General features: G+C 44.1%; 2 protein-coding genes, 1 non-coding gene and 1 pseudogene across 3 annotated transcripts; 1 reads left to right on the top strand and 3 right to left on the bottom strand.

Annotated features, from left to right (window-relative positions):
- Positions 1–2,734: 2,734 nt before the first annotated feature.
- TRNAF-GAA (transfer RNA phenylalanine (anticodon GAA)) lies at positions 2,735–2,807 on the bottom strand. The gene has a single exon. It is a non-coding gene; the product is annotated as a tRNA-Phe (tRNA).
- Positions 2,808–3,295: 488 nt separating this feature from the next.
- Positions 3,296–6,649, bottom strand: LOC143846149 (chalcone synthase-like; annotated as a pseudogene).
- A 4,001-nt stretch (positions 6,650–10,650) lies between these two features.
- On the top strand, positions 10,651–12,867 carry LOC143845871 (Pentatricopeptide repeat (PPR) superfamily protein). The gene has a single exon (XM_077354278.1). It carries the CDS (start codon positions 10,710–10,712, stop codon positions 12,390–12,392), a length of 1,683 nt encoding a protein of 560 aa, XP_077210393.1. The 5' UTR covers positions 10,651–10,709; the 3' UTR covers positions 12,393–12,867.
- A 2,096-nt stretch (positions 12,868–14,963) lies between these two features.
- Positions 14,964–17,191, bottom strand: LOC143892199 (ammonium transporter 1 member 1-like). Its single transcript, XM_077396656.1, has 2 exons — positions 16,641–17,191; positions 14,964–16,316 (listed from the first exon to the last, which is right to left on the bottom strand). Exons 1-2 carry the CDS (start codon positions 17,080–17,082, stop codon positions 15,238–15,240), a joined length of 1,521 nt encoding a protein of 506 aa, XP_077252771.1. The 5' UTR covers positions 17,083–17,191; the 3' UTR covers positions 14,964–15,237.
- Positions 17,192–20,045: the final 2,854 nt, after the last annotated feature.

Raw genomic sequence — 20,045 nt, 5'->3', positions numbered from 1 at the left:
GGCGTTGACCTGCCGGGCATAGGTCCTGCGGGCCGATGAAGAGGTCCCTCCCGCGGTCGGCCCTCCTGAAATGGTACCAATAACACCATGAGGTTGGAGTTGAGGTTGAGGTACCTGAGGAGGGAGAACGGCCGGGGCAGGAGCCTGGATGCGGTCGCCCAGGGGTTGGGCGTCTCAAGGACTTCTGTCTCTGGGTCTCGGGTTGTCCTGGCGCTCCCTTCTATTGTCGTTATTTTTTAAGTACCTCCCGAGGTACCCTCTGCTTATCAGCTGCTCGATCTCCTCCTTGAGATGAATGCAGGCGTTGGTGTCGTGGCCGTGGCTCTTATGGAACCGGCAATACCTGGACATGTCTTGGGTGCCTGCCTCCGGCGTCTGCTTCTTCGGCCACCGGATGAAGTCTTCTTTCCGGATGGCTGCCAAAATTTGAGCCCTAGATGCGGTGAGGGGCGTGTAGCGCTCCCTCGTCGGGGGGCTCCTCTCCTTTCGAGGCCGGGGGGAGCTCCTTTCCTTCCGGGACGGGCTGCTCTCCTTCCTCTGGGGTCTGTCATCCCTACGCTGCTTGGCGGGGTTCTTCTCCTCTGGTCTTCTCTTGCTGACGGAATCCAGGGCAGCGAGAGTCTCCTCGACGGAGATGTACTCCTCCGCCCCGGTCATCAGATCTGCCAAGGACTGCGGATTTCGCCGGGCGACTGCTCTTCGGAAGTCGGTGGACCGGGCTCCGGCCAGAAGAGCATTCGTTGCCGCGGAGGGATCCAGGTTGGGTACCTGAAGGGCCTCCCTGTTGAACCGGCCAACGAACGCTTTTAAGGCCTCACCGTCTTCCTGCCTCAGGGCCATCAGTGAAGCCGTCGTCTTTCGAGGCCTTCTGCTGCTCATGAAATGCCGGGCCAGGTCGTCCCCGAAGTCGTCGAAATTGTCAACGGACTTGGGCTTCAGCAGTGAGTACCAGTCTCTCGCGGCTCCAGTTAATGTGGTGGGGAGTGCCCTGCAAAGGAACCCGTCCGACGCCCCGTGGAGAAGCATCGTGGTCCTGAAGGTCTGCAGATGATCCACGGGATCGGTGGTCCCATCATACTGCGGGATCTGCGGCATCTTGAAGCCCAAGGGGACTGCCGCACCGAGTACCCTGTCTGTGAAAGGGGGATTGCTACTGAAGATCCTTGAAGCAGGGCGGCCATGATCTCTAGCCAGCTCCTCGATTCTGTTATCGATCTTCTGGATTCTCAGTAACATCGGATCATCCCTCTGCTCGGCCAGACGGGCAGGTCTACTCCTTACGGCTGATGGGCTCCTTGCGGATCCGGACTGGCTGAGGGGACTCCTTCGCCGGTGCCGCGATCCCTCTCCGTGCATGGGGTCTCTCTTACTGCCCCGTTTCTGCACGGAGGGAGATCGTGACCGGTGATGCTGTCGACGAGGCTCAGGGCGCACATTCCTGTCCCGCGAGTGGTGGTCTCTTCGAGTGGAGTGACGAGTTTGGTCGCGGGGTGGAGACGTGCGTTCTCTGCGGGAGCTTTCTCCCCTCTGAACGGGTCGAGAAACCTCGACGGGGTGTTGCTGGAGTGCGGGAGCCGCATTCCTGAACTGCGCAACTACAGCGGTCATTTCCTGAAAAAGGGCCCGCATCTCCCTTGGGGTTGGGGTAGGGTCTGAGCGGTCCGAGTGGGGCGAAGTTCGCTCCACGGCCGCCCCGACCTCCACCTGTGAGGTCAGACGCTCACTTCGTCCTTCACGGGGGGCCGTAGCCCGGGTAGCCCGAGAAGTCGGAGGTGCTCGCTTGCCGGTCTGTCCTACCATTTTTATCTGGGTGAGATTTCGAACAGCTTTTTGTTGCGTGGCCCCACGGATGGCGCCAAATCTGTTAGGCCTAAAATCGGTAACAGGTTATGGTAGGGCTGGGTGGTCCGAGCTAACGAGCCACGACTGAGGTGCTGGTTGAGTCCTGCGCTGCACAGGAGTACAGACAAGAAAGAAAAGGGTCAGAGGACCAACCCGGAGTGATACTCCGGACGGGCGCTTCGACACTCAAGTCAGTATGAGCAGGAGTGTAGAGCAATGTCAGAGCAAAAAGCTTAGAGTTTTGGTTCTCAGATTTTTCCAGGACCCTCACCTTAGCACAAGTGAAGGCTATTTATAGTGATTCTGAGCCACCTGTCTAGGACAGGTGGTAGTTCTGAGCCAGGTGGTGGCCTCTGTATGGACCAGGTTTCATACCTAAGGAGGGCAGGTGGAGGTCCCTGATTGGTCCAGGTGTCACACCTAGTGGAGACAGGTGTTGGCCTTCCAACGGTCCTTGTGAGGGCCACGTGCCAAAAGCTAATTGGATGCTGAGTTCGGACCCCTCAGTGCTGAGTCCGGATTGCTGAGTCCGGATTCCCTCAGTGCTGAGTCCGGACCCTATCAGGGCTCACCCAATGCATGGGTTTGAGTTGAGTTGGTGGGACCCATCCTATCAAAACAATTGAGCGTGGCGAGTACTTCGGTCTTTATACAAGAAATTTTTTGTATTTTCACAAAGGGACCTACTCCATCAAAGCTGACAAAGCATGAGGTAAAATGATGGGGCTCACCTGATGCATGGGTTTGAGTTGGGTTGGTGGGACCCATCCTATCAAAACCATTGAGCGAGGCAAGTACTTCGGTCTTTATACAAGAATTTTTTTTGTATTTTCACAAAGGGCTGTCCCAACTCCAAGTATAAAAATACAAAAAAAGAAAGAAGGAAAAGGAATGCGGTGAGCGTGGATCGAACACGCGACCTTCAGATCTTCAGTCTGACGCTCTCCCAACTGAGCTATCCCCGCTTTGATGGAAGAAAGCTTTATAATAGTTTATAAATGTGATAATGTCCGACAAGATCGCAGTGCGGTTGTTTTCGTGCTCTTATGATTCGAATATGGGAATTAGGGCTTTTTAGGTATGATCCATATCTTAGGGTTTTGTTCTTAGAGGAGTATGATCATAAGGGCATGAAAGAGGGTGACACGCACGAAGGAGGCATAGTATTGGGGAATTGTTATGGTTGGGAGGCAGAGTTCTAGGGTATTGGGGACGCAGAGGAACCCTAGAATTCTTCATCGATTACAGAAAAGGATGAGTTAGATACAGATTGAGTAATTGAGGACCTAATGTTAGAATTTTTATAAGTAATTCCAACTTGTCCAGAACCACTCGTACGATTCTTAAATACAATCTATGTAATTGGAGATATGCCATCTACACGTGATACATTTATTTTGATTTCACTTTAAGAAGAAAACAACATCTGCTATGGCAATGGTCAAACAAGGCCAACAAACGAACTGAACTCACACTTTATTTCATTGGTAGAGCTTCCACCCAAAGTACAGCACCAACTGTTACAATACTTCCCTTCTACACCTCAAATAGCAGGGAGCCCTAAAGGGACTAAGTGAAAGATACACCAAACTGCACACAAGCTCACATGAAAGAAAACAAAGGGATGGAATGAGGGGAGAAGGGAGTGATTCCGCGCATCCACTGACGCATCGGCTTTTCATTGGACTGCATGCATTATTACCCTAGGAACAACCTAGACGGGCATACTGTGTAGAAGAACAGTCTCAATGGTGAGCCCCGGGCCGAAGCCGAAGAGGACGCCCCATTCGAATCCTTCTCCAGTCGTCTTTGATCCCTCCTCACTAGACTTCTTCCTCATCTCATCCAAGAAAAATATCACACACGCACTCGACATGTTTCCATATTCACTTAGTACTTTTCGAGTACAATGTAGTCTGTCGCGATGTAGGTTGAGCTTGGATTCCATCTGATTGAGGATTGCTGGCCCACCTGGGGGGGCCACCCAAAACACAGAATTCCAATCAGAGATGCTCAACGGCCCCAATGCCTAGATCAAACAATTTTCGATGTTGTTAGAGATAATGAAGGGGAGATCCTTTCGCAATTCGAATGTGAGACCCACCTCGAGGAGTTTTCCGGCGACAGCACCTTCGCTGTTCGGCGCAATTGTTTGCCCTTCCCAAACCAATTGAAACAATGGCCTCTTCACACTCTCGATGGGATCAGCCCCCACTATCACGGCTCCTGCACCATCGCCAAACAATGCACTAGAAATGAGGTTCTCAAGGTGTAACTCACTCGGCCCACGGAAGAATATTGCTGTGATTTCAGCGCAAACAGCGAGCACTCGAGCGCCTTTGTTGTTCTCGGCAAGGTCCTTGGCTAGGCGAAGCATGGTCCCGCCAGCGAAGCATCCCTGTTGGTACATCATTACTGAATTGATGGAGGGACTTATACCTAGCATCTTCACTAGTTTGTAGTCGGTTCCTGGCATGTCAATCCCACTGGTGGTGCAAAACACTAAGTGGGTGATCTTAGACATGGGCTGATTCCATTCCTTGATGGCCTTTCTTGCAGCTTCCATGCCCAGTTTGGGTACCTCTTCCACTAGTAGCTCTTGGCGTATGTCCAAAGAAGGCTCAGTGGAGGAGCATAAGCTTGGATTTCTTTGTATTATCTCTTCACTTGAGAGTATGTGCCTCTTCCTAATCTCCGTTCTTTTGCCTGCATCAACCCATGAAAAAAAATCTCATGACTGTATAGAAAACCATATATAGGAAAGCGTGACTTGCCATCCATTCCATCTCTATCATGCAGAGGATGCAAGATGGATTTTCATGCACTAACTCATTTCAAGATGAATGTTGGAACAAATAAATTCAAACAATCTCAAATTTTAAAGCATATAAACAATCCCAAAACTACCCATAAAACAAATCGATGACGAACTACAATTTTAAAGCATATAGACAATCCCATTACTTAAGGAGCTTTTTCGGATCTTCCATGGTCTCCTTTGTAGGAGTAGGTGCTTTTTTCAATCAGAGTGGAAGATCTAAGTCCTTACACTCTAGGAAAGCATAATCCGGTCCTTCCACTGAGAAAGATTATTATCACTTACTATACGGTAAGTATTACAATCCAACAAAAACTCACAACAAGTCCACATGTCAGAAGTTCCAAAGCCAAAGGACAGAACAATTTCTCTCCTCATAAAAATGGGACTTATAAATTAAGAAGTCCCTATTTTATATGGACCTATTGGTGGACTATAGCCCCCAGGCCCCCCACACATGCATCAATTCTTGGTGATCCACCTATGCATACCACGTGTGCTGTGATAGCTAGGGACCATTGATTGCATGGACCACATAACTGAAGACCCATATATGGTGATTAGAGAATTTAGTTGTCCAATCGATGACTTCAAAGGAATAGTGGGGAAACAAAAACCAAAAGAAAAGAAAATAATGAGCGAAAATACAAGTATCTGATTATGTGCAAATGTTTGGTTACTTCTCTCCCATACTTTCCACCCCATCACTTTAATTTGATTATCATCTTAATGGAGCTGGGCTTGTCAAGTGACTCAATCCTTTGGATCCGACTCTAAACGAGTGGGACTTATATAGGCAGATGATGCGAATCTGTTATCTCATGTGGAATGCAGACACAAACCTTGTTTAATTGGATGGGACTCTGACATTGCCAAGAAAACGCCACCAAGCAACGATTGAGCGCGCTAGCGCGAAAGCCGTTGCGCAGTAGCATTCCGTTTTCTTGCTGGTGAAGGAAGAGAGACTCATAGCTACCAGTTGTGAGACGGTGGTCCCCACTTGAAGATCCTGTTGACAAAGCAGGTCTCAAAAGGGCTTTTATACCATTTTAAGGCAACACTAAGTGAGTACAAAGACTCATCGGACCCACGAGCAAGTCAAGTTGTGGACCAGGCTTCTTAAAAGATGTCTTTAATCAACCAATGTCAAGATCTGCAACAGAGCAAGTACGGGGCGCGCACCGCATGAAAGATGCTAAAGAGATACGAGCTTAGACAGGAGATGTGGGCAGATTTACCACTACATCCCTAGCGTGAGATGGGGTACACCCTCCTCGAATGTCCGAGCAATGCGGTTAGCAGCGAGAACCACTTATCTACGACCACTATAACTATTCTATACCACTCTGATAGTATAGTTATACAAGTATTATAGTGTACCAAAACTCTTCATATTTTTTACACAGGCTTAACTCGAGCAGTTTTTTTATATACAACATATAATATAAAATAATGAGTAATGCCACGGAGACCGACCGAGAGCAAGACCGAGCAAGTGGTTGGAACAAATGGGTTGCCTCCGCAACATGACAAGTGACATAAGCCAACCCAAAAAATTACAAAAGTAATTTTTTGTAATTTTTTTAGCACAATGGTGTAAGATCCCACATCGGAAGGGAGAGAAAGTTCCTGGGCTAAATGTGTGAACTCTCTTTCCCTTGTGTAGTCACATTTTTAGCATCTCCAAGGGGCTGTTCATGATATCATTTTCCTATAATAATTAAAAATATTTTGTTCGAGTGACATGAAAAGGGGAAGTAGTAGTCGAATGGTAAGGTAGCAATTTAAACGTGTTATCTTGGCTCACATATTCGCTGGAACTTCTCCTTGAGAGTAGTCATGTGTTCCAACCCTGTGACTCTAAAGTAGAAATCAGGATAAGTAAGCCTGTTCCATGAAATTTGTAGGGTTAGCCGTGCCAATCGCAAGCACCGATGCCGGCCCATCAGACCGCTGAGCCTTCCTAATGTTCTCAACACTCATCATCATCTTTCTCTACTCTGATACTCAGAAATGAAAGTAGGCCGTGTACAATAAAATGGATGGATGCGTTCTGTATTCTATTTAAGAGGAATGCGGATGTGTGCTCTGATTTTCTGACATAGGTAGAGTTTGTTGGATTGCTGACACTGAAAACGTTACGTACTCTTCATTAGGAATCTCTAGCTGCTCGTCAAATACATGTTTGGAACATAGTGCCTAGCATGTAGATTCCCACTATATTTGTCATCTTTTTTTTTAACCCGGAATTATAAGGCCCCGGGTTGAACAGTGATCTATATTGAAATTATGGGAAAGGGAAATGATATTTACGCCCCTTTTATCACCAGGGACACCCATTTGCCAGTGTACTTTGTAATCAAAACCACTGGATTTTTCAGACAAAAAGTACACTAGCCCCCTTTTTGCCATTGATACACTGGCAAATGGGTGACCTGGTGATAAAAGGGGCGTAAATATCACTTCCCAGAAAGGGAAAACAGGGGAGAACAAGCCGCCTAACCTCAGCCATAAAGGGGGAAACAACCCATAACAGAACAGATAAATAGGCCAGAAGTATTTGTCTCATCTTCTTTCTTTCATTTGTATACAAGAATGTTCCTTTGCATGTGATTCCTGCTATGTTATGGCTCCTATTGGTTTAACATGCAAGGAAAATTGGTTTGATCTCTACAGTATGTTGGTGAGCCCACCTTCAATTGCTAATAGGGGAAAGATTGGTTTGATCCGATCAATCCTAACCATCCCAACAGTGGCATTACATCAGCAGGAAAGCATAGCGAACACACTTTTTGGTTCGACCGTCCACTGGCATATTTTGAAAGACTGCTTAGTTGGGTCCACCAAGTGATCTAATCCAAGGGTCACATTGTCGAGGATATTTTTTCTTAGTTAGCAAAAATATGTCCTTAATATTCTAAATGAAACTGACCTTGCTTGCTGTCCTATTGAGTTTCCAATGGAACAACAAAAGCGGCTATGGAATAATCTCGGTGGTATTTTAAGTGATCTGAGCTCATACCAGAGGAGATTAGTTGGGTGGCTTACTTACCCTATACCTACACGCCTGGATATCACTTATTATGTACATCAACTAAGTCAATTTATATAGAATCCTCATAAACCTCAGCTTACAGGACTTTACGGTATCTCAAAGGAACGCTGGGTCATGGGATCTTCCTTTCTATTAAGAATAATTTTTAGTTGTCTGCTTATTGTGATTCTAATTAGGCTAGCTGCCCCATAACAAGGAAGCCCACCGCTGGCTATATCACTTTTCTCTGTTCCTGTCCAATATCTTGGAAGTCTAAAAATCAATCCACCGTTGCCAGATCATCTGTCGGGTCAGAGTATCGATCTACGGATACTACTTCATATGAATTTATTTGACTTAAATATGTTCCTTGTGACCTTGGCATCTCCAATTGAAAAACAAATTATAGTCATTTTATGCTGCTGTAAAGGGATTCTGTGATCAAATGCCACTAGACATTGTGATAGTCAAGCCGCTCTTCACATCGTAGATAATTCGGTGTTCCAAGAGCAAACAAAGCATATCAAATTGGATTGCCATTTGACCAAGAAAAGTCCAGTCTAGACATATTGCTACTAATCATGTTTCTACAAGATTACAACTTGCTAATACCTTTACTAAAGCACTTGGACATGATCAGTTTCAAACTTTTAGTGGCAAGCTGAGTGTTACGAATCTCCACCCTCCAGCTTGAGGGGGAGTGTTAACAATAAGCATGGCATGCACCTGAGGCCTTTTCTTTTTCACACAGAAAAACCCATGCGGTGCCCAAACACACACATATGCTAAGGCCAGCCTTCTCCAGTGCAAGGCCCTGAAGGACCTACACACCCAACACTTCTTGATGCTTTGAATATTTTCACGGCCAGCAAGCCTTTCATCATGCTACTAAGCTTGCTCTTGTCATGCACATCTTTGAACCCACTCTTGTGATCATCCTGCATCACGAGTCCACCAAAAATAAGGCCTTGTAGCCAAGTGCAAGTCCATATCCAGTGTGAGGCATGTCAATGACACGCACATATCTGCCAAGTCTTATAACCCAACAAGTACACAGACCTATGTTATAAACCAATCCGCAGGGATCGAAGTCCTGCAAGGCAAACCAACCATGTAGAGGCGAGGTTAGGTCTAGCCACGCTCCGCCAAGCCCAAAGACTTAAGCGCTCACACCACCGCATCAAGGGACCATTCAGATAGCTAAAGCCTACCAAGAAATGAGGTATCATCCGCCACATCCCAAACCACCAAACCCAAAGGCTTGGTCATCCAAGGACCAAACATTCCCCGTGGACTAATTCACAAAATGTAAGTCTCAAGAGGGCGGCCGAAGCCACCCCAACACGAATCCATGGAAGGCCTAGAGATTGCCCTAACCACGAGACGTGTCACGGTGCTGAGGCATAGTTGTGAGATAACCTTAGTACCGGTCCGTAAGCACAATGCAAGTAGGAACTCAACTAAACTTGGATTATCTTTAGCCTTCATCCTCGACCAAAGAAACTGGAGCATCCCTTGGGATAACTCGCAGTCCGCACCCAATGCTTCCTTTAGAGTACACCTACAAGCTGCAAGTGGATTTCTCGCTGTGCCTCGGATGCACATGCAAGGTCCTCATACTACCCTTCAGCAAGCTACCAAGGTTTCGACTCACAGCTTGCTGGGACTGGGCGGCTAACATGTCACGGCAGCTAACCCCCTAAATGATTGGGCCAACCAACCTGCTTTGAGAGGAATGTCTATCAAATGTCTTCTGCTAACATACTTTTAAAGGCACGACGAGACGAATGCATTTGCAATCTCCTATTTTTAATACCAACCTCGTCCTTGTGACACATGGCATGGGAAACCGAACCGTGTCTGAAGCTGCGTGAATGCAAAACCATGTGAAAATGGAAAGATGTGGTAAACACGTAAAGACATGTACAAGTGTCATGGATATGATAAGAATGGAAATTAAAGGCGTGAAAGTTGCCGTGACTGTGGATAAACAAGGAGCGTTTCATGTGATCAAATTAGCTATCCGTGGATCACATTATATTCATTACAATTTTGGGATTGTTATTGTATTGTATAAATACCTTATTAATGGAATACATGAAATAATTTCCCATGTTTACACTAGTTTTTAATTTCCCAAGCTTACACTAGTTTTTAATTTCCCATGTCTACACTACTTTTTTTCACCTTTTTTCAAGTTGTAATGATGAGGGTAAAAATAACAGCATAATCACAGGCTGACACGTGGTGGAGGACAATTAAGTAATGTTGCCCAATTTCAAAAGTTCTAGAATAAACCCCTGCCCAATCACAAGATGACACATGTCGAGGGTATTAGGGTAATCTCATCCCTAATCCCTCTTTAGGCACCTATTATAAATATCGCCTTCTAAGGCACAAAGGTAAGGGTTCTCATTCCTAAGATTTACTATTCTTGCGCAAATTTCTATTATCTGTTGTTGGTCATTGACTTAGGCATTGGAGGGCCTTCCCGGAGCACAAACTCCGGATTGGTCTTCTGACCATTAGTTCACGTGCGTAGGCGAACCTCAACTCTTTTGAGCCTACATCAACATATCACTAATTTTGGCCTCAACAGTCACCAACTCACTCCAATTTGTAGAGAAGTTGCTTCAAATGTGGCATCTGGTATTAGACTATTAGTTTGAATGGAAAAATAAAAAATAATTCTCAATCGATGGGTGCGATGATGACCCAAAAATTGCTTGGTTGGATCCTATGGACCTTGTCTGGGATACAATAACCCTCCCTCACATATCCGAACGCGACCAAAACATACTAACATTGGGGTTGTGATCTATCCCTTGACTCCCTAATCAAATCTCTAGAATTTTTTTAGAGGAGATGATTTTCTGTGAGAGGAGATAATTTTCTTCTTACCAAAGGACCAGAGGAAGAGAAGAAAACCATGGCAGATAGTCTCTAGAATTTCATCTTATCCCATCAATTTGTACACACGATTGAGCCCACCAAAACAAATGGTCCAGCTCTGTTATGGCCATTCCATACCCATACAGGGGTATTTTCGTCATTTCATCGTACTCTGCATCATTTAAAAATGCAGCGAAAGCGCGGGAGACAATCTCAAATAGCATGTCCTCCTATCCTTTCTCCCAACCAAAACCCTCCTTAAACCAGCACATCTTATCTCTGCTCCAAAAATGCAACCATCTCACCCAACTCAAACAAATTCAAGCCTTTCTTCTAACCCTCGGCCATGGCCAGACCGATTTCTTCGCATTCAAACTCGTCCGTTTCTGCGCTCTCACTCTCACCCAACTCCACTACGCTCGCCTCATTTTCGACTCTCTCAATTCCCCCAACGTATATCTCTACACCGCCATGATCACCGCTTACTCCTCTCGTTCTGACTCCCACTCAACTTTTGCCTTATACAACAAAATGCTCCATAAAGGCCGGCCAAAACCCAACCATTTCATCTTCCCTCACGTTTTAAAATCTTGCTGGGAAGTTTGTGATGTACAAGGGATTAAATCCGTTCACACCCATATTCTAAAATCTGGTTTTGATGGGTATGCGGTTGTGCAGACTGCGCTGGTTGATTCGTACTCGAAGTGTTCAGAAGTTGAGACTGCTCATCAGGTGTTTGATGAAATGTCTGAGAGAAATGTGGTGGCTTGGACCGCGATGGTTTCTGGGTATGCGAGGGTTGGAATGGTTGGGAATGCTATTTTGATGTTTGATGAAATGCCTGAGAGAGATGTTCCTTCTTGGAATGCTATCATTGCGGGGTGTACCCAGAATGGGCTTTTCTCAGAAGCAATCTCGCTCTTCCGAAGAATGATACTTGGTGGGGAGAGGCCTAATCAGATAACTGTGGTTTGTGCTCTCTCTGCTTGCGCACACCTTGGCATGCTCCAGCTAGGTAAATGGATACATGGGTATATACACAAGAATGGCATTGGCCCCAGTTCATTTATCGCCAATGCCCTTCTAGACATGTATGGAAAATGCGGAAGCTTGAATGAGGCACGCCGATTGTTTGATCAAATGTCCGAAAGAAGTTTGACATCTTGGAATTCCATGATAAATTGTCTAGCTCTCCACGGGCAGAGTGCGAATGCGATTGCCCTGTTTAAAGAGATGGAACATGTGGGCGTCAAACCAGACGAAGTCACCTTTGTAGGACTACTGAATGCTTGTACTCATGGAGGATTAGTTGATGAAGGGTGTCGTTACTTTGACTTGATGGATAAAGATTACAGGATTGAGCCTCGGATTGAACATTATGGATGTGTTATAGACCTTCTCGGGCGAGTTGGACGGTTCGATGAAGCCATGGAGATTATAAAGGGGATGAGAATCGAACCCGATGAGGTTGTGTGGGGTTCTTTGCTTAATGGTAGTAGGATTCATGGGAATATGGAATTGGCAGAATTCTCAGTCCAAAGGTTGCTGGAGATTGATCCAAATAACGCAGGTTATGTTGTTATGTTGGCAAATATTTATAGCGAATGTGGGAAATGGGAAGATGTGGGTAAAGTGAGGAAGATGTTGAAGGAAAGGGGAGGACAAAAGACGCCTGGGTGCAGTTGGATCGAACTTGATAGCGAAGTTCACCAGTTCTACTCGGCCGATAAGATGCACCCCAGAGCTGAGGAGATTCATGAGATTCTTGAAAGCTTAGTTGGGTTGTCGAAACATGATCAATTTTGAAACTGCTTTCTCTGTGCAAGTCATTACATGGAGAGGGTGTTGGGTCTGATCAAATTTTGAAATCCAGAGATTGACATGTTGAGGTATGATTCTTTAGCTCTATTAATTATGAAGGATAATTGTAGCCAGGCACTGTTTGAAAACTCCTGAGTCAATCATTAGATCATCTGAGTCATTCAGTTTTACCGTGGTGGAGTTTTCATCTTAATCCGTGCCCTGCTGAGTCAATTGTTTCCCTTGCCCAAGTTGATGAAAAAATTGATCGCGTCAATCATTGACTTGCCCTGTTAAAACTCGATTTTACCATGGCGGAGTTCTCTTCCAAATCTGAGTTTTTAAATATTGGACTTGAGTATTATAATCTGTATGAAGTTCCTTCCATGTTATCTCCGTGAGGGAACTGCTTGTAAAATTACAATAAGTACTACCCTTTCAGTTTCTTGAGAAGATTGGAAATTGAATTCCAAAATCTGTACAATACATTCATTCCAATGTGCATGAAACGTCGTCCATAAGCTCAAAGATCCAATGATCCTAGACCATTTCCTTTAAATCTGAACTATTGCCTAATTTTTGTTTCCAGCCCTCCATTTGTAATCAGTAGATTCCCCTTATTAAACTTCTAACTGTTAGTGAGTTTTAGACCATGTCTCATTCATGTTGTGGTGCCACTTCTATGGTATTGATGGCATAGTAACCCTCCAACCAGAGAAAAACCTTGAAACGGGAATTAGGATAGTGAAAATGGTGATGCCAGTGGAGAGATGATGGATGGGCCGCTATTCAAATATTAAAGTGGCAAACGTTTTCTTATCGAATTAGCCGTCAAATCATGAGAAACCTACAACCTTTTCAAAAAAATTCATAATTGATGTTAAATTTGCAATGTAGATTGTGTACACCATATAAAAACTCTTAGGGTGCATTTGTTTTGTTGGAATTAGCCATTGGAATCGACATCCTAGTCCGATTCTGCCCAATTCTGACATTTGGTTCAAATAAATGAGTGGAATAAGGTGGTGGAATTGAAACCTGATATAGATGTGGAAATTTTTGGAACCAGCTATTTCCTGTCTCCATTCATGCATTGATTTAGAGAGTACTTGGAATCAAAATCATGACCCATTTCCTTAATGAATTCCAATGCTTATCCAAATACCAGAATCAAAATCATCATTCTATTTATAAAAGAATTGGACTAGGAATGCGAAGTATAAGAATAAGATAGGAATCTTAGGGCAACAGACACTGGCTTCGCGGGACCCTTTTGGTCCACTCTCTGGCTAGGCACTTTTGGGCCTTGCTTTAGTGATCTGCTAAGTTTGTTGATAGTATGCCTGTCTGAGCTAACTACTCTTGTCCTTGAGCGAACTACTCCTTTCTGTCTGCCTCTATACGAGGGAACCGAGCTGTTGCCTATCGACTTGTTTTCGTAGCCGTAAGTGAGATTATGGTTAATAAGTATTCGTTATCTGTATGAGCGAACTACTCCTAATTTCAATAAGCCAAAAGCACCCTTATTATAAATTAGGTTTATAGAAGACAGGAATCCAATAGGGTCTTATTCATTCTACAGGAAAAAAGAAAGCTAATTGGCATCTTGACGTTTGTCTAGAAAACTGACAGAAATATTCCTAAGCTAATAGCCTTGGGCCAAATTTTGTTTTATCGAAATGATAGAAATGCCCTCACTGTGAAGCAAATTTTCAAAATAAAAAGCCTTTGATCACCAGAGCTTAACGGGTCGATTTTTGGGAGTTCGGGTTGAGCTTTTACCTTAAAATCAGGTTGAGTTTGGGTTGATGCCTATTCATTTTTTTAACAAAAGCTCAACCCAAGTTGCACCCTTAGCTTACAGGAACACTTCGTTAGGTCTAAACGGTGTCAGAGGAAGGTAAAGCCAGATAATGGAGGTCCAACAAGGACTGAAAAACCTATATACCATATTTTGTATCGGTTTCTTAACAAACTAGTAGTCTATCATCAGTGAAAAGAGTTACTTAGAAAAAGACTAGTGTGTATAAATGAGAGCGGATGCAAAAGCTTGTTTATATAGTGCAAGTAAAACCTCCCTTATTTTTCAAAAAGTGCTGTACGGATCACATCATAGGATAATCCAAGCCGTCCATAAGATGGAACACAACGTAAATAGGTTGTTCCCCAAAAATCATTTCCATAGGATAATCCTTGCCCTCCGATCTAAGACGTTTCCATAATATGTTGTTCCTCTATAGATCGGAGGGTTAGGATCATCCAACGGAAATGATTTGGGGAACAACCTATTTAAGTTGTGTTCCATCTTATGGACGGTTTGGATCATCCTATGATGTGGTCCGTACAGTTCTTTCTGAAAAATAAGGGACCATAAGGGCTTACACAATATAAAATCTCTGCAAAAGACTATAAACTGCCAAGATATGGGACCCAAGTACCCAACTTGATACGGGGGCAGGTTTAAAGAGCCAAACCTAACCCTTGCTTTCGGGTTCCATGACCTACCTAACATACTAATAAAATCTAAAAAGTGTGACGGAATGAACAAACTAGAAACAAAAAAATAACCCCAAATAATCTCAAGAACAAAACGAAACACAACCATAAAGATAAGTAGAAGATGATGAGAACAGAACAAAATCCATTACCCTTTTTTCTCCTCACAAAAAGCAAAACCAAACCCTAGTTCTTCTCCTAGACTTAATTACAAGAGGAAGTCTAAACTGAAGGGAGCCCTTCTAAAAGAGAGGTGAAAGTCAACACTTTTTTGCAAGGTCTCCCTTCAGTCTAGAATTCCTCTAATTACAATTACAACCCCAAAAAGAAAAAAAACATAAAATACAAGTGGTACTTAAATCTGATTGGGCGGAGTAGAAACAGCGGGACCCACACGCACCTGGTAGATGAACCCATTCTTCTGAGAATTCGAATCCTCGTCATTATAGGCGTAAGCAAAACCACCGTGCCGAGTCAAATCCATCCCAGCCATCTCATCCTCCGCCGAAATCCTCAACAATCTCATCCTATGCAACACGTAAAATAGCGTCCCCATTAACACGCTCACCCACCCAATTATCACCAATATCTGGATAACGTGCGCCGCTAGCAACCTACCACCCCCGCCCATAAACAGGCCGTATGGCCTTCCGGGTCGACCCGGATACACCTCGTTCACATACTTCTCACGTGCAAAAAGCCCCGTGAAAATAATCCCCCACGCGCCACAGCCGCCATGAAGCTGAGCCGCTTCGAGAGGATCGTCGTATTTCAGCTTCTCGGCTAGCTTGTTGAAGCCGATCAGAACTGCCGCAGCCACGAAGCCGCATATTATAGCCGCCCATGGCTCTACTACCGAGCAACCGGAAGTTATAGCCGCGAAGCCGCCGAGCAAGCCGTTACAAACGTCTGTCACGTTCCAGTGTCCTGAAAGGAGTCGTTTTCCAAACAGAGTTGTTAGAGCTGCCGTACAACCGGCCAATGTGGTTGTGACAGCTGTCCGTCCTATCGCGCTCCACTGACCGTAGTAAGACCCACCTGAGCCATAGCTTTTTAGGATGATTAGGAATGAGCCGGGGTTGAAGCCGTACCAGCCGAACCATAGTAGGAACGAGCCGAGAACCACGAGGGTGGCGTTGTGGCCGCGGAGCGAAACGGATCGGCCCGCATGGTCGAACCGGCCAATACGTGGGCCTTCGATTAGGGCGCCCCACAAGCCCGCGATGCCTCCGACTAAGTGGACTACGCCGGATCCGGCGAAGTCAATGACGCCAGATCCGAATAGGAGGTTGTCGGGCCGGGTCGGGCTGGCCCAGCCTTCGCTGGACCAGAACCAATGGGACACAACTGGGTAGACGAAACCGGTGAGGAAGGAGGAGTAGATGAGGTAGGCGACGAATTGGGTTCGTTCCGCGATGGAGCCACTTGTGATACCTGTTGATGAAATATAGATGATTATATAACACCAACTCTAACAGCTTAAGCTTTTCGAGTACTTGGTTGTTTCATTTGGTATCAAAGCTATTGCCCCCAGCACTCATGGGTTCAAAACCCAACAATTCCTTGATATTTATTGTCTCGAACCCGTCATGGGTTCAACATAATAATTCTTTGATATTGAAAAATCACGTGTAAGAGCCAACTCAAAAAAAAGGGCCCAAAGCGTGAGGGAGTGTGAATATGAATGATTAAATAATGATGATGCGAACTCTAACAGCTTAAGCTTTTAGTTTAGTGTGATTGGTTTATTCACAGTACCTGCGGCGGCTATGGCGAAAGCCCATTGGTACATGAAGTTGCTGTAGTCGAAAGACGGGCCTGGGACGTCTTTTAGACCAAAGAACTGGTGGCCTATGAAGCCATTGCCAGGGGTGCCAAAGGCAAAGGCGAAGCCGAAGAGGTAATAGAAGAGGCCGCCAGCGGCTGCGTCGAGCACATTGGTGAGCATGATGTTCATGGTGTTTTTGGCGCGGACGGATCCAGCACAGAGCATGGCGAAGCCGAGTTGCATGGCGAAGACGAGATAAGCGGAGAAGAGGAGGTAGGTGGTGTCGATGGCGTACGTGGCATCGGAGAGTCGGGTGGAGACGGCGCCGAACCGATCGCAGATGTAGCCGGCTGCCGTTGTGGCTGTGGTGTGATTGATGGTGGACCCCAGGAGTGGGGCCAAGAAATCGGCCGAGCAGGTAATGTCCGCCATGGCTCGGCGAGAGAGAGAGAGAGAGAGATTCTCACTTAATAGATGGGAAATCTTTTAGAAGATGCGAAGGATGGAGGATGAGCTTATAAGGGCAAACAGACGTCATTCTCTCTCCCAATTATTTATTCTCGAAAAGGCAAAAGTAACGTTTGTATCTTATTTGGGAAAAAAAAGGACCAGTGCTCAAAGCACGTGGGCTACGTGTTTATAATCTGAACCGTTCATCAGGTTGTCTGGATCTTGGCCTAATAAACCAGTTGGCTTTTCCGGAGTTCCCAGTTCGGATCTCGTATACGGCGTACAAACACGTACTCGATCATGGACCATGGTTCCATCCTTGCGAATTTACAAGCCGTACATGCACGTGTAGTCACACAACATTGTCACATTGAACCAAGTTTCCTTGGTTTTTAATTTTAGAGGCTGATATCTGCACGACAATGATTCAACTGATGGGGCGAATTACCTTTTTTCACTCCTTTTAGCCAGCTGTCAAAAACTGTCACAATACCCGGAAAGCTCTCAACGGCCAATTAGAGATTCGTCCCATTATCAAAACGTGCAAATATCAGTCTCGTTTTTTTTCACTTCTAAGTTGTGTTTCATTTGGAATGGGCACCCTAATCTATTCCAAATAGGAATCATGTATGTGATTTGGTCCACATTCTGATGTGCTTTTAATAGATGAACCATGGACCAAAAATAAAAAGTTGTGTCAATGCCCACATTCGATAAGTTAAAACGCCATTAGGCCAAACGGTTAGCATCACTGTTGTGTTGGTTTCCTAGATGAAGGTCATCCACAATGGGCCCACAAAACGAATGGTCCAGATCACAAACAGGTGTGTCACAAACAAGATTAGAGGAAATAATGTCATAATTGTAGCCTCTCTCTCTCTCTCTCTCTCTCTCTCTCTCTACCCCTGTTTTGGCGCTGTTGAGCACTATTAAGAAGGTATACTCTCTTTCTAGTTTCTATGACCAAACAAGAATTATCATGTTATCAGACCCAGTATATCCTCTGACCAAACATGAGTTATCATGTTATCAGACCCAGTATATCCTCTGACCAAACATGAGTTATCATGTTATCAAACCCAATATATTCTGTGGCCAAACATGAGTTAACCTATAACCAAACGCGAGTTATCCTTTCACCAAAGATGCTATTGTTTTCTCTTGATGGTGTATTTGTAAATTATACTTGATTAGAGGAAATAATTTAAATGATCGTAATCAATTTTATAATTAACTAAGAATAGTGTGTTGTGTATAAACAAAACAATGAAACCTGGATTGGCCACCCATTGATCAGAATTAATAAATATTATTAACTAAGACTAACAACTTATAATTTGCACACATATTAGCTGACTTCTTACAGACGCTGTAGCCCAAATATATTGCAACAGACAAAAGAATCTTGATGGTTTATAAGCAACAAATTGATAAGATGTATCATTCGAGGGGCCGTTTAGATATAAGGATTTTATAATCCAGGATTGTAAAATCCTTCATTTTACAAGCTAAAACCTAGATTTTCTAAGCTTGTAAAATCCAGGATTAAAAATTCTTGTGGTTGGCCTTTTCCTATTTGGGGCAGCCCCTTCTAGCGTATCAATAACATATTTTACAGTAGATGGGGGCTGACCCAAGTGAAAATGGGAGCGAATATATCATTTCCCTTATTGTGAAGCTACTAGGTGACTCTGCCATTTCAATTGAAGAACGAGGATCAGTGCTCAAATGTATCAATTGAACTCTATATAGATGATGAATACACCGAGTTTCCATGTATAGTTACTACATACTTAACGGGCATATGCAATCGAGGGATTTTTTACTTATTATCAATTTTTGTATATTAGGGGGTTTTTAATTATAAAACCCTAAACTATAAATTAGATTCCAAATAAGTCCCTACATTAAGTACTTCTTGACAAAAATACCATTTTAGTAACTTTAAAAGTACGATGGTTTTTGCCCAAAAGTTGTATTTTTGTATAGGAAAACGGTTTCTACACAAGTGTAGATGAGTTATCTACACACTAGCTTAAAATACAGTGGAGGCCCACATTGTTTGGGTGATCCAAACCATTCATTTGATTGGCCCTCACATAGATAGGGTGTCCACAAAAAATCAGCTCCATAGGATCATCCTAACCCTTCGAACCGTGGAGGCAAAAAACAGACAAATTTGTGAAGGTTTATACACGTCCATTTTACCTCCACAAATCGTAGGATTGGGATGATCCTATGGAGCTGATTTTTTATGGACACCCTATCTATGTGAGAGCCAATCAAATGAATGGTTTGGATCACCCAAACAATATGCCTTCAACTGTATTTTAAGCTAGTGTGTAGAAACCATTTTCTCAATATAGATTCAAATAGAAATTGTAATTTTTTCCATTATGAAAACTTCTTTAAGACTAAAATTCTTTAAGGTAAACAAAATCATGATTTTAGAATTGATTGAAGGGCATTGTTATTGACAAAAGTTTGGTCTCTTATTTTGACCCTTGGAAAGAGTCGCCCACCTTGTCCTTTTTCTTTGGGTTTTGCAAACGAGTGCCCTAAGGGCACCGGTTAAGGTGTATTGGGAAAGAGATTTTACACATATTTTTATATAGAAATCTCAAAACAGGTGTAAAAGTATGAAAGTATGTGTAAAATCTGTTTCCCAATGCACCTTAACCGGTGCCGTTAGCAAAACCCTTTTTTTTTCTTTTGGTTGACTTGTTAGAGCTTTCTGGTAACTGTATTAATCTTTCGACAGCTCTTTAAATACTAAAAGATAAGATGCATTAATGAAAATATCAAAACATGGTTGTGCTGATATCATTTCTTATTAGCAATTTATAAGCGAAATATCTAGTTGATATTATCCTTAAAAATCTTTAAAACAGCCTGTTCCCCAGTGCCGAAGCAACCGATAGAACTTGTTGCCGGTTCCCCCTTGG

This window comes from Tasmannia lanceolata, unplaced genomic scaffold, assembly GCF_043159265.1.
Source record: "Tasmannia lanceolata isolate RefF3 unplaced genomic scaffold, GAP_Taslan_0.1 ptg000015l, whole genome shotgun sequence".
Lineage (NCBI taxonomy): Eukaryota > Viridiplantae > Streptophyta > Magnoliopsida > Canellales > Winteraceae > Tasmannia > Tasmannia lanceolata.
Note: the sequence above shows the minus strand (reverse complement) of the source record. Positions and strands in the feature narration are given on the sequence as shown.

What these genes read in the sequence shown, in the direction of transcription:
- LOC143845871 (XM_077354278.1), top strand. Translation starts at nt 10,710, where the DNA reads ATGGCCATTCCATACCCATACAGGGGTATTTTCGTCATTTCATCGTAC.
- LOC143892199 (XM_077396656.1), bottom strand. Translation starts at nt 17,082, where the DNA reads ATGGCGGACATTACCTGCTCGGCCGATTTCTTGGCCCCACTCCTGGGG. An exon ending in TTTCGCCATAGCCGCCGCAG is followed by an intron (nt 16,317 to 16,640) that starts GTACTGTGAATA and finishes TTTCATCAACAG; the next exon opens with GTATCACAAGTGGCTCCATC.